Source organism: Mucor mucedo (assembly GCF_025094135.1).
Source record: "Mucor mucedo strain NRRL 3635 chromosome Unknown EV154scaffold_194, whole genome shotgun sequence".
Lineage (NCBI taxonomy): Eukaryota > Fungi > Mucoromycota > Mucoromycetes > Mucorales > Mucoraceae > Mucor > Mucor mucedo.
In genome coordinates this window covers 5225-18322 of record NW_026252478.1, presented here as the reverse complement: position 1 = coordinate 18322, position 13098 = coordinate 5225, and the positions used below count along the sequence as shown (strand labels likewise).

General features: G+C 37.1%; 5 protein-coding genes across 5 annotated transcripts; 2 read left to right on the top strand and 3 right to left on the bottom strand.

Moving 5' to 3' along the window:
• Positions 1-208: 208 nt before the first annotated feature.
• Positions 209-1255, top strand: EV154DRAFT_431555 (uncharacterized protein; the record flags this gene model as incomplete). The annotated part of the gene is made up of 3 exons (XM_051596618.1): positions 209-673; positions 733-994; positions 1062-1255. 3 exons carry the CDS (start codon positions 209-211, stop codon positions 1253-1255), a joined length of 921 nt encoding a protein of 306 aa, XP_051451253.1.
• A 1855-nt stretch (positions 1256-3110) lies between these two features.
• On the top strand, positions 3111-5399 carry EV154DRAFT_111772 (Ppx/GppA phosphatase family-domain-containing protein). The gene is made up of 3 exons (XM_051593905.1): positions 3111-3233; positions 3322-3845; positions 3922-5399. The coding sequence occupies exons 2-3, from the start codon at positions 3458-3460 to the stop codon at positions 5355-5357; spliced, it is 1824 nt and encodes a 607-aa protein (XP_051451252.1). The 5' UTR covers positions 3111-3233; positions 3322-3457; the 3' UTR covers positions 5358-5399.
• A 407-nt stretch (positions 5400-5806) lies between these two features.
• EV154DRAFT_400966 (uncharacterized protein) lies at positions 5807-6388 on the bottom strand (the record flags this gene model as incomplete). The annotated part of the gene is made up of 1 exon (XM_051595281.1): positions 5807-6388. A coding segment is annotated over one exon (582 nt), but the record flags the coding sequence as incomplete, so codon positions are not given.
• Positions 6389-6760: 372 nt separating this feature from the next.
• Positions 6761-7711, bottom strand: EV154DRAFT_540725 (uncharacterized protein; the record flags this gene model as incomplete). The annotated part of the gene is made up of 3 exons (XM_051604439.1): positions 6761-6877; positions 6901-7548; positions 7601-7711. 3 exons carry the CDS (start codon positions 7709-7711, stop codon positions 6761-6763), a joined length of 876 nt encoding a protein of 291 aa, XP_051451250.1.
• A 3567-nt stretch (positions 7712-11278) lies between these two features.
• On the bottom strand, positions 11279-12707 carry EV154DRAFT_570609 (uncharacterized protein; the record flags this gene model as incomplete). Its single annotated transcript, XM_051606206.1, has 6 exons — positions 11279-11483; positions 11537-11633; positions 11690-11983; positions 12035-12316; positions 12373-12444; positions 12515-12707. The coding sequence occupies 6 exons, from the start codon at positions 12705-12707 to the stop codon at positions 11279-11281; spliced, it is 1143 nt and encodes a 380-aa protein (XP_051451249.1).
• Positions 12708-13098: the final 391 nt, after the last annotated feature.

The window sequence follows — 13098 nt, the reverse complement described above, 5'->3', positions numbered from 1 at the left end:
ACCATCGCTATCGGAACCCATAAGCGTTAGTTATATGCCAGATTTGATTGATATATCCTCCGAGAATGCTAGCTATTCTTCAATTGCACATGAAAATATTCATAATGGCACGGATCAGATCCATGCTGCTCAGTTACGCCCATCACCCAACAATCCACCTAAACCTGTAGCTAAAACCCCTCCAGTCATAAATGCCAATAATCCACCCATGCCAAATAAACCCCTCCCTAATAATAATATACCAGTCGTCAATCACCCACCAGCAGTAAATAGACCACCACCAGTAGCTCACCCTAATCCAGCAGAAGGGAATAAACCACCTGTAGCTCATCAACCCATTGTAACGCCAACCGTCCCACATATCAACATTCCTATACATACTGCTGGATACACAAGCACAGTGATAACCCACGGATCAAAACCCAACGTAGTTGTCACTGTAAAGGAAATACCAGACGAACAAGAGATTCATCTGCGTTCATGCTACAGGGGGAACAAAAAAGTTCCATTTTCACAGTATTGGATTCCTAAAGAGAACGAATGGGATGAAACCAATGGTGGGAAACGAGTGTTTTTAGGAGGGGATATCAAAAGAAGGTTGATGGATAAAGATAATGTGGAAGTAGGATTGGTGCCTGTGGACATGTATGAAAAGTGTCGCATGGAGGGAACGGTAATACATAAAACAATATGTTAAATAAGGCGTTATTCTAAGTGATAAAAGTAAACTAGTGTCTTTTAGAAAATGGTGATCTGATCAATATCGATAGCACAACGGACTCATTCATTAAAGTGGGAAGACGAGGTCGTGAACATAATGTCTTTGGCTTGGGATCAGGATCGCAAAATTTAGTCCCTTTTGTCAGTATAGCCGCCAATGACTTGCCATATGGCCAAACGTTTTATATTCCTCAATTAGATGGCCTGGATTTAGGAGGAAATCAGCATCATAATGGATGTGTCAGGGTAGATGATGACAGTTGGTCCTTTGACTGTAAGTAGGACGAATATTTTCTAGAAATACATCTACTAAACTTAGCTCTTATATATAAAAAAAAAAGCCTGTCAAATCGATTTTTTCGTTCTATCGTATGTCGATTATCTTTGGCTAGATCTTAGTGATAAAGTGACAATCAAGCCAAAGAAATGCCAAATCAAGAATTATATAACCAAGCATCATCTTTCGCTTGTAAAAGCAACCAACAACGAGAAAATTATACCATCTTTACTAAACGCAAAATATGTCGTTCAATAAACCACTGCCATATAATATATTTAAAAAGTGAATCACTCCAAGTTGATCAGTTATCGAAAAGAATGTATTGAATAATTACTGTTTCGATAGCTGTAAGAGCACATTCATCGTTTAAGGACTTTTAAAAAGGGAGGCCCGTGGGTCTGTGAAACCTGTCATCTTTATATGACAAGTGATAAATGGCATCGGTACAACAATAGCGGTGTAACAACGTCTTTTTTTAGTCCACATGATTCTAGAAGTAAGTGTAGGTCACGCGTTTTATGCAGTTATCACAAACACAGTGCCATAATACAGTAAAAGGCACATGTAACTTGAAAACAAGAACTTAGTTTATAACGTAAAATGGACTTTGATTGTATATTATATACACTCATTTATATGATCGTTAATGATGAAGTCTTGTCTGTTACATTGACAATTTAATTATGTGTCAATCCAACATATAGTGTCTTTAATTTGCAAGTTTTCCTGTATACTTTTAATTTCAATCAATGATTGTAAAGCACAGTAAAATAGAAGATTGGAAAGAGTACAACGGATAACAGAAGAGTATACATAAGAGAACACTTTGTAAACTAACACAATTCCAGAAGAGTTTTACTATGGTGACCTTGTTTTTGGTCTAATAACACAATTTCCCAATTAATAATGCATGGTTTTGTTGTATGTATTTGGAGACTGTGTAAAGAACCACATTTAGTCAAGGCCACTTTATCATTATTGCCAACAATACGTTGGCAGGTACTTTCTATTTTGTCAGCTTCTTCGTACATCTTACAGGTAGTTTATAAACGTATATTGAGAGCAGCAGCCTTGTTTGATATGATAAATTGTTTCAGCTTACTATATTGGAGTAGTGAAAATAAGCACGTCTTAAATCACACACACTCAGATTTGTCCTGCGGCTACTATATTTTATTTCAAAGTCCTCTTTTAACCTTTTATTCAACATGGCTATGAATGCTTTACCGTCCCATGTTCGCTTTAAACAAATGGCACCTTTTCTTTTTTTTTTTGTAAAAGCTCTGACAGAGAGATGTTCTCTTTTGGCAACTATGTAAAGTCACCGCATGTACAAAAGAGTAAAGAAAAGTAATGGGAATCAATCACTTTGAGGATTTAGCAGATAAAAAGTGAAACATGCTGCTTTATTATGATGTAGACTAACCATCTCGAAAAATGACAGGGTCATTATAGGCAAGAGAAATTCGAGAGTCAATAAATATTGTTATAATTGATGTAGGATGAACATGAACGCTTGATTTCAAAATAGAATATTTACATGAGATCGAAAAGTGTCTAAATTGGACAGTTCTAAGAATTTGCCGCTGTGACTCAAACAAGTTACGCCAAAAGCAAAAAAAAAAAAAAAAAATTACGCCTAGGTCTATTTTTTTTTTAATGAAAGGCTCATCACGTATGGTATCATTTTAGCATATTTGAGTTGAGAATGAAGGGTTATACTGCAGATGAATGTTATACAACTGCTTTTAAAAGGCATGCTTGTCAACACAACATGCATGTCCTGATATATGAGCACAGACTCTATACAGGTACAACGGGGGGAAAAAACGCGCATTTTTAAAGTCTCTATTGTAACTACGAGTAATTTGTTATAAAGAAGTCCATCATTATTAATATTTATTACCGCATGTAAACAAAATTTATATATTAGGAATCTCATATGAATAAATTGAATATGTTCCTGGAAGAGGCTGGGATGAAGCGGCCATGCATACGGAAAAGTCTATATTTATGTATGTGACACACATAGCTGTGGCACGTTGTTATCTCAGCCATACTCAATAAGCAAAAAAAAAAAAAAAAAAAAGAAGCTATAAAAGAGTTTTGATGTATATGGTTAGTAAGGATACGCAAGACCCTTTTAATTTCGGTGATTGTGTTATACCCGCCATTTGCATCAAAAACCAAATATTTATTTCCCCCCCAAAGCCAAGAAATTTATTCTCAGTGGGTACAGGGAGTAGCAAAAAGTAAAAAAATAGAGGGCTCCTGTCAAATCTTCTGACCAACCACCACACGTTATATGGATCCAAATTTAGGTTTCGGTCGATTTTGTATTGTATTTAAAAAGAGACAAAAAAAAAAAAGTTTCCCCTTTCCTTTTCGAAACCCTTTCTTTAGAGCTTTAAAAAAAAAAATTATATTTTTTTTTTCTGCAGACTCCAAGAAAAAAAAATGACATTTAATACGATGAAGGCACCTTTTGGTGTGGTTGATATGGGATCCAACGGTATTCGATTTGGTATTGTCACTGCGTTGGCAAGGCATTTACCGGTTTCATATGAAGAACGTGCCCCTATTTCATTATTAGAGGCTTTAGGCGACGATAACTTTTTACCCGAAGAAACCATGGAACAAGTCATTACGAGTTTCTTACGATTCAAGACCATTTGTCAACATGAAGGTGTCGATCCCTCCAACGTCAAAGTCATTGCCACTGAAGCAACTCGTATCGCTTCCAATTCCAAACAGTTCCTGGAAAAAATTTACAAGGCCACACATTGGTCTGTCGATATCTTATCCAAAGAACAAGAAGCCAGTGTTTCTTCTATGGGGATTGTCGGTACGTTGTGTAACCCATATTACACACCCATCTATAAAAGATTTTGCTCATCCATTTTCTTTTTCTTTTTTTTAAGGTTCCTTTTATCGAGTCAATGGATTAACGATGGATTTAGGTGGAGGTTCATGTGAATTGAGTTACGTTACTTCTAATTCACCCGTTCTTATGGCAGAAGATGATACCAGACCCAAAAAACGACTCAAGTCTTCAGCCAATCCTGTATCACTTCCTTACGGAGCAGCCGTTTTAAGAAAACGATTAGCGAAATGCGAAGATAGTAAAAAGAAGAAGCGATATCTATTCAAAGAGATTGTGGAACAGATTACAATAGCGAAAACAACAACGAATATTCCAGGCCATTTAATGGATCACGATGGCTACACATTGTATATGAGTGGTGGTGGATTTAGAGCGTTGGGATATCTATCCATGGCATTGACCAATCATGCTTCATTATCAGACAAGGTGCGAAATACAAGAGAGATGAGATATCCTATACCAATCATTAGTGGTTACAGTATGTCAGGTGAAGACTTATTAACCATTGCAGATCAATTTAAAGATCGTGACCCAAAAGAACTTGTGAACGAGCTGAAATTGTTTCGTATTTCTAAACGTAGAACAAAGATGATCCCTGCCACGTGTTTTCTTGTTTCTGCCATCTTAAAGGTCCTCAAGATTAAGCAAATCTTTTTCAGTGAAGGTGGTGCTCGACAAGGGATTTCCTATCATATGTTGCCATTATCAGAACAGATGAAAGATCCTCTTTTAGAAGGCGTGAAGGATTATGTCTCACACTTACCTCATGCTTTATCATCCACTGAATTTGATACTGTCTTTCAGATCCTCAAAGATGCTATCCCTCCACTTTATCTTGTACCTGACCACCCACTTCAATTACATCGTTTAATTCCGGCTGCATTACATCTCGCCAATTTAACAACACATTACCCTAAGGAAACCCGTGCATTTGTTGCCTTTCATTTGCCCCTAGCCAGTGGACCATTGGCTAATATTCCAGGCTTACTTCATTCGGAAAGAGCCATCTTAGCCTTGATTCTTGCATATAGACAAGGAGGAGAAGTTCCCGATCCTGCATTCAACGCAATAGAAGAGATGATTGGAAAATACGGTGTAGCTGTGTGTAAATACGTAGGACGATTGATGGAAATTATCTTTTTGATATCACCACGACAACCTGGTTTAGCATTGCTTGAATCCGGACTCAAGTTTCAGCTTGTACGTCCTGATTCAGATGATGATGATGAAGAAGAAGGTAGCAGTCCTGAAAGCTCCCCTATATCCGTTACTTCTGAACAGTATTACAGTACGGCTCGATTACAAATTATATTTCCTCAGAAACCAAGTCCTATGTTGGAAGCTCCTGCTGTGATTTCAATCATTGAAAATATGGACAAGAAGATTCAACCAAAGAGGTTTGAACTGGATGAAGAAGTGGTGGGTATAGAATCAAAAATCAGATTATTTTCTGTTTCCATTATTAGACCATAGACTTTTTTTTTTTATTATTATTATTGTTATTTATAATAAATATATTTACATTAGTTTTTTTCTTTTTATTTTTTTATTGTATTTTATACATCGTCTTGTATCACAAGACTTGTCGGGGAGGGTTCATGCGGAGGGGAATACGTCGAATCATTATTCAAAATGACATGTTTGGGTAGCGGAGGTGGAGGTGGTAAATCTTTTTTAAGCGTAGAGTTCATTGCGGCCATCAGAGGTTCTGACGGTGGAACTATTTCATCATCTAATGTATAAGCTCTAGTGGATCTATTATTTAATAAGGCGGCTGGTTCGTTGGGTTTTAATGGCACGGACGAAGACGATGCTGTTGTTGAATTATTCATATATTCAGCCACAAGCGATGGGTACTGTAACAACATGTTCTCATTAGTAGCATTCACTGTTTCTATGCCAAAGTGTTGTAGTCTCGTCACTTCATCGGGTTTCAATACCGCATGCGATGTTGTTGCACTACTATTTTGACCATAGTAATTCGTAAAAGCATCAATGGTCTGCGAATCCACAGTGAGACGATTCGAATTACGGTTGCTGTTTGTCATGTAGAAGCTAGGGTTTTGTGAGCGACTGGCGGCTGTCATGAGAGTAGCTGTACTGGTGACATGAAGCTGATGAGGGGGTCGCTTTATTTTTCTCCACATGGCCATGCGTGCAGGTGGCTTTCCGGTCTCGTCCAATTCATCATCGCCAAGCCCAGTAGCGATTGTCACCAAGTTCTTTATTTGTAACACCAACAATAAAAAGAATGCAAAGCAATGGATGGCCATCTGTGCATACCCCACGTATTGTTTTACAGATGCCGTTGCCATGACGTTAGGAAGGTAGGCGATATTCAAGGACAGGACTACAATTCGAATGAACCCAATCACGGTATGAAAGAAATTAACTTGATTGTCTGCAAAAGGTAATTTTATCAGGAGTCCAACCATCAATGCTAATTCGGCCAGTAACACCAAAATGATTTGAGCTAGTCCACTTGTTTGAAATAAGCCAATCATGGCAGCCACGACGGATTTGTACACAATGATCCAAATAAAAAAATGAAAAGTGACGTCGGTAAAGGCGTTATAGAGTGTGCCGTATCGTAATAATAAGTTGAGTTCGGTGTAGATAAATGAGGCCGGTCGGATCTGCATTAATTTAATTGAAACAAATCCATAAAACAGAAAGGGTATCACCAGAAATAGTGCAGCTGTCACTGTAATATGCCAATGCGAAGGAATCATCAGTTGATAAAACGACATGGTGAGTATAGGAAGATAAGCCAGACTTAATATACGAACAAGAACACCTGATTTACAAATAAATAAAAAGAATGTTAGTTTTTTTTTTTTTTTTTTTTTTTTTTTACTGCTTATGGGATGGATGACTTACCGAGAGTAAAGTCCCACATCTTGCTTGCGTTTTTCAAAAGACTGATGCGGTCTGTTGATTTTCCAGCAATATATAGAGCTGTCCATACAATAAAACAAAGAGCCAAGCAGACGCTAATTATTAATAGCACATAGACCATCAATGTAAAGAAAAGCGCATTGATATCAATGCCTGTAGCAATTGCAAAATCGGCCATGCCTGTGCCCACAACAACGACATTGTTCGAATCATCTGTGACATTCAAAATTTCTTGTCGTTTATTCAAGATCTGTCCAGGAACTGAAGAGATCGAGTCTGCAGAAGATGCAGAAGCCTGAAATAGGCTCGAAATGATCTGATTCAACCATTCGGAGTGATTGAACAATAGAAAACTCCAGGAAAAGTTGGAGGTGAATAAAGCGTGGAATCTTGGATACTCAATATTGAACTGACCTACGGTCACGATGAATTGAGCGTAAAAGACAAGATCAAAAAAACCCGGTGTTTTTAATCGTAAGACACCGGGTAACATGGCATAATTCGAGCCAAACAAAAAAATATCATGACCTGCTGCTGCATCCCCATCGTCGCTGTGAAAGACTTTAAAGGATGTAACTAAAGAGAGGATTGCTGCAAAGGCTGTAAAACCAATGGGTAGCCAGGTGAATATATTTCGCCAGGTAGGGTGTTGATAACCGACTGGTGCTAATTGAATACAGACGAGATGACTGTCTGCAGTAATTGCCGAGTACTGAGCTGTAATGTCGGCCAATGGATACACAGGAATATTAGAAAGGTTAAAAGACTATAAATAGATGTAAGTACTACGTAACATTTTTTTTTTCTTTTATGTTTACTCTTTCGATGGTAAAATTGGTCTGTGGTGAAAGAGGACATCCGTTTAGACTGTCCATACAAAATTGTCTTGATACAGGTTCCATTGTTTTGAAACCAAACTTTAACACCATTTTTGAAGAAGAATAGGCTATTCAAATGAAGAGAGTGAATAACGCTTATTAATAGTAGCAATATAAAAAGTTTAATTTTTACTAGTTCCTTGTTCGTTCACACTTGTCACTGCTGTATTTGAGGATGATGTAAAATTGAGGTAATAAACTGATTTGTCCACGTCAAAATATCGATTGACTGAGTAGACCTGAAACTCTACTGGCGCACTCGTACAATTAGTAAAGTTACTTGGCGGAAACCATACTGAATCTATGTCTTGTGCTTGTCGTAATGGAAGTGAAAACCAACTGATTATAACCAAGAGATTCAAATGGCTAATAATAAACCTCATTTCTGCCTATGCCGTAATATATTTATATATGTATATATATATGTATATATATTTTTTTATTGTTTGAAAAATAAAATTTGTATTGTAAAGAAAAAATTGCAGTAATAGAATAAAAGAAAAGAAAGAAAAAAAAAAGCAGAGGAAAAGAAATATAAAAGCGCCAAAGCCACACGCGCCCCATATAAGTCTTCTGTTCTTTTCGCAAAAAAAAGGGTCACCCATAAAAGATGAAGTGGCATTTTGATTTACAGGTCGTACAAACGCAAAAAAAAAGAAAAGAAAAGAGAAAACGAAGCGGTCGTTTAAAGATCTCCAAATTGTCACCCCCCTTTTTTTTTTTTTTTTTTTTTTTTTTTCCACACATGCTTCCAGTTTAATCCCGTAACCGTGGAAACGAAAAAAGCACAAATAAGAAGAGAACGTAATTGCAGCTAGTAAGCTCAAGTGAAAACAGAAGACCTTGAATGACTAGTTCATACATCACTTAAAATGTCTGGTGAAGGGACCGACTGTCCGGAAATCACAACTATAGAAGCCTTCGTTGTTATTTGTGCATTGGCTTTTTTGCTCAACATACTATTAATAAAAGGATGCTAGACGATTGAGGACTTAAGCTAATTACTTGTTCATTCCATACAAAAAGGAGAACCGGAACAAGCAAAACCATGCCGGTATATATTCCACGAAAGAACCGGAGTCAGGTTGGTAACTGAATTTATAAATTCTACAATTGTGGTTACACTACTGGGTATCAGAATAGCTTGGCAGTCATACACACAGTACAAATACACGAATAATATTTACAAGGCACCTTTTTTATTTTATCAAAGGCTTGACAACGAGGGATTTACAGTGACAATGTGTTGTAATATGACGCCACTCAACTTGACTGAATTTGATGCATGCTGTTTTAAAGATGCTGTCAGTATTATTATCGCCATTGCATACAAAGCTTCTGATTAATTTTAATTTAGTGTGCGTCATTGTTGTGATATGTATCAAGTGCTAGTGTATTTCCATCAAATCATTTTTTATTTATTTATTTAAACCATATTGCATAAATATTTTAAATGTATGTCATTTGTATTATTTGATAAGATCAATATGAGCGATTCAAACTATCTTGTATAATGCATTTTCTTTACACAATATTAGTACCATAATGATATCTACGTGCAATATGATATTGCTGTTTATAAGCCCTGAAAGGCCACTATACACTGTATACGATACCACCAGACTTGTATGACGAGAACCGTGATACGCTTATCTTTACAATACTTGACCCAAAATCATCCTTGGAATGGATATGGATCTCATTTTATTCCCGTTCAATTTTGGTATTCTATCCCCTCATGAAGGATAATAAGAGGTCTCTTTACCCATACAATACATTCCATTGATCGCTGTATCAATATCACCCAAATGGATTTCCCTGATTGACATAGGTCTTTAATGGTCCACTATTTACTTAATACTTGAACCTTTTTCCGATGATTCAATCCTTGTAGCCCATGTAATTTCGCAGTTATGGCAGGTATCGTGTCAACAGTTTGATATTCTGAGGCAGATATAATAGCATACTATGTCTACTCTCTCTTTGACCCCATATTTATAATGATGATAATGATTCTTGCTGTTTATTTGTCTACAGTTCATGGATTTAATCAAGCAGATAAAATCGGACGTCGCTGACTTTGGCTCTAATTATATGCTTATTCTTGCTAGCAAGTGTACCCGTCATTTTAGGACGTGTTGTTATGTGTTGTTTTAACGCTTGAAGGTGTGTATTCTGTACTGTTATGATTCCATGTTGAAGAAGAATAATAAACGATGTCTTTGTCCAGAGATGTGCTGTGACAAAATGTGTCTTAACAAAAACTCGAAATAGCTCTTCTTGATGATTGGGTGATTGTTGTAATTAGTTTGCGTCGGCCCCGATCAAAAAGCAAAGAATAAATTACCATGTGATCTTGATTGTACTTTTTTTTTTTATCTACAAAGAGCGTTTTCATTAGTCAATCGGTGACCATCTGGAACTCTTTACTTTCGTACCTGAATAGTTTTGTAGTCATACTGAAGCTTTAATTGACTCTGATGTCTCTGTCCAGTTCTTGCAAGGGCTCTGGCACCTATGGCGCTGTAGGACAATAAACCAGTTTGTTAGTTCCTCTAATTATACGAAAGTATGTCATGTTAGTACAAGTGGTTGTGTATAAGTAAGTACATGACTTTATTTACTCAACATAAGTTACATGTTATTTTATGGAACTAGCAAATGATATTTATATTTTAAATAATTTTTAATTTTATTCTTCGGAATATCCTTTTTTTTTTTTTTTTTTTTTTGTAAATAAATTTTTATTAAGGGTATGATTTAATACAAAATTTTTAAGTCACACATCGCGGAGTGGTGGGACTTGATGAAACGGATGTTCGTGGATGTATGTAACATAGACAAGAGAATTAATCTAGGTTTGGGACAGGGTGGATAATCTTATTAATTTGTTGAATAATTTTTGACGCAATTTTTGGTAGATTGGCGACGGGATAAGGCCGTGGATTGTCTGTGCCATGAAGCCAGTACAGGTTCCATATTTGCCAAAGAGTAGTAGAGACTATAGCGAGATACCACTCATTGTTTTGCATAGACAACGGATGTTTTAGGGAGCATAATGACTCATACAACATTGTTGGCGTAAATTCAAGATACGGGAAGTAGTGGGACATGACTCGGTGCCAAAGCTGTCGCTTGATTGGACACTCCACCAAGAAATGAGTGGTTGAGTCCTCAGCCGTACCACAGAAAGAACATTGCGGAGAGGAAACGTTACCGAAATGTTTAAACATCAATTGTTTTGTGGGTATACACCTAGAGAAAACTCGATAGTATACAGTGCGCGCCTGTGGGAACATACGGCATCGCCAGAATTGTTTGATATTCCGGATTGGGAAGTTGTGAGTTGTTGAGCATTGCTGCTGATAGTACCTTCGGAAAGAGTTAGGCTGAAATTGGGTCCATAGCTGTTGAAGTCGCATCTGGGACACCAAATCGTGAGAATACCAACTTTCGGATGGTAGCGAAGGGGTAGGCGCGGTAAGAATATGTGGCCATACAAAGGCTTCGAGTTTGCTGGTGCGATTACATAAAATATCATTGGCCAGAGTTTGACATAGCCGGGGAAATCGAGAAAATTCATGCGTGATCCGTAGGCGCAGCCGTTGTTGTTGTTCATCAAATATCAAAAAAAGTCCAGCAGCAAAGTTTCGGAATATCCTTTAAAAAGATAAAGAAAAGTAAACGACGTTGTAAATTTGTACGCCATTTAAATAAACCTAATTTGGAAGGATTGTTTAATAATTCCTCACGAGACAGGACCACCACACTGTTCTCTTGAGGGAGATTGTCAACAATTATCATTCGAACATTTGGATTATTGCTATTAGGTCTTTTAGTTAGTTACTTTTGTTATTGTATATTCTCCTTAATTACCTTAAGAAACGTGCAAAATCCCGGGTATTCGTCGAGAACCCTCCAAAGGTGAGCATGACTAAACACACTTTGGTTCTGGCAATGAGATTTAAAAGATCTGAAAACCTTTTATATTAGTAGCGTGGATAGAAGAGTACGGATCAATATTTTTACCCTGTGTGTTGCCATCTGCATTTAAATTATTCAACATTTGCCCTTGGTCTTGTACATCCCGGTTAACAATTGGATCTGATGCATTTGATTTGCAGGACACAAAAACTTTATCAACCTCAGACCTATATCGAAGTTCGGAACACATTTGTTCCAACAATCTAAATCTTACATCGTCATCTTCTCTTGTCTTGGATTTGCGGGCGTACCCGACAACTGTGCAACCTTCCTCCTTTAATGACCTAATGGTCTGCTTATGTGCATCAAGCTGGTTTATAATGAATGACACAACATTTCCTATATTTCATGATTAGATAGATGCAAAAATATGCAACTTGCATATCTTACCGACGTAAACATCCTTAAGTACGAACAGTTGTCTCACCGAGACATTGGCACCTTCGCCATCCCTGGTTCGTCTAGTTTTGGCTTTAATAAAATCTATGTCCCTGGTGCCACACCACTTCCCAAAGCCGATGGAATTAGTGTCTTGTAATAGAAAGGAATGTCTCCACACAAATGCCAGAACGTCATTCATTGATATGTTACGAGTTTCGTAAACCTCTGGGTTTACTGGGTCCTTGGACAAATAAACCGCGTTAATGAGCTGAACGAGCCCAGCGTTGTTGTCTAAAAAAAATCATGATTACTGAACTACCCAAATACACAGTTAATTTACTACTTACTAATACGACTGGGCTCTTCGCTTAATGATTCTTCTATTATTCTGAGGGCGTCCCTTCTTTGGTTCGGGCAACCTAACTCAGAAGATCTGAAAACCTTTTATATTAGTAGCGTGGATAGAAGAATAGGGATCAATGTTTTTACCTTGAGTGTCGCCGTCGGCCTTTGACTTGTTTAAAAAGCTGTGAATACACCGTAAATGGCTGCAATTAAATCCACACCACTTTTCAAAGCCAAGTGGTGCCTTGTGCGGCAAAAGACGCGATTGGTGGCGGACAAGTAAATGTATGTCCTTTATTGGCGAACACCGAGTAAGAAAACCCACAGGGTGTAACATAAGTGGGAACTTTGGCGCCAGTAAATTCTTGACAGACAATATAGTAATGTGCCTTTCAACAGAGTAAAAAAATTGAAAAGAAGAAGAAGGTGTGGGAGTTTTTCTTTTTTCTTTTTTTCTTTTTTTACATGGGTTTTCACAAGCCACACAATCACGCAATCTACTTTTGTATTTAATCAATTAAAAAAGGGACGCTATTTTGTTTTTGTTATTATTGGAAAAGAAAATCGAATGGGTGTGTTTATCAGAGTTGGACATATACATGTCAATATTTCAGCATCAGCTTTTCTTTGTAATCGGGTACGTCAATGAAGTATCATCATTAAATTACCTTAAAAAACCAAAGACAGCAGAAGATGATAGATGTTTGCCTTAATTTATCATAAAAATT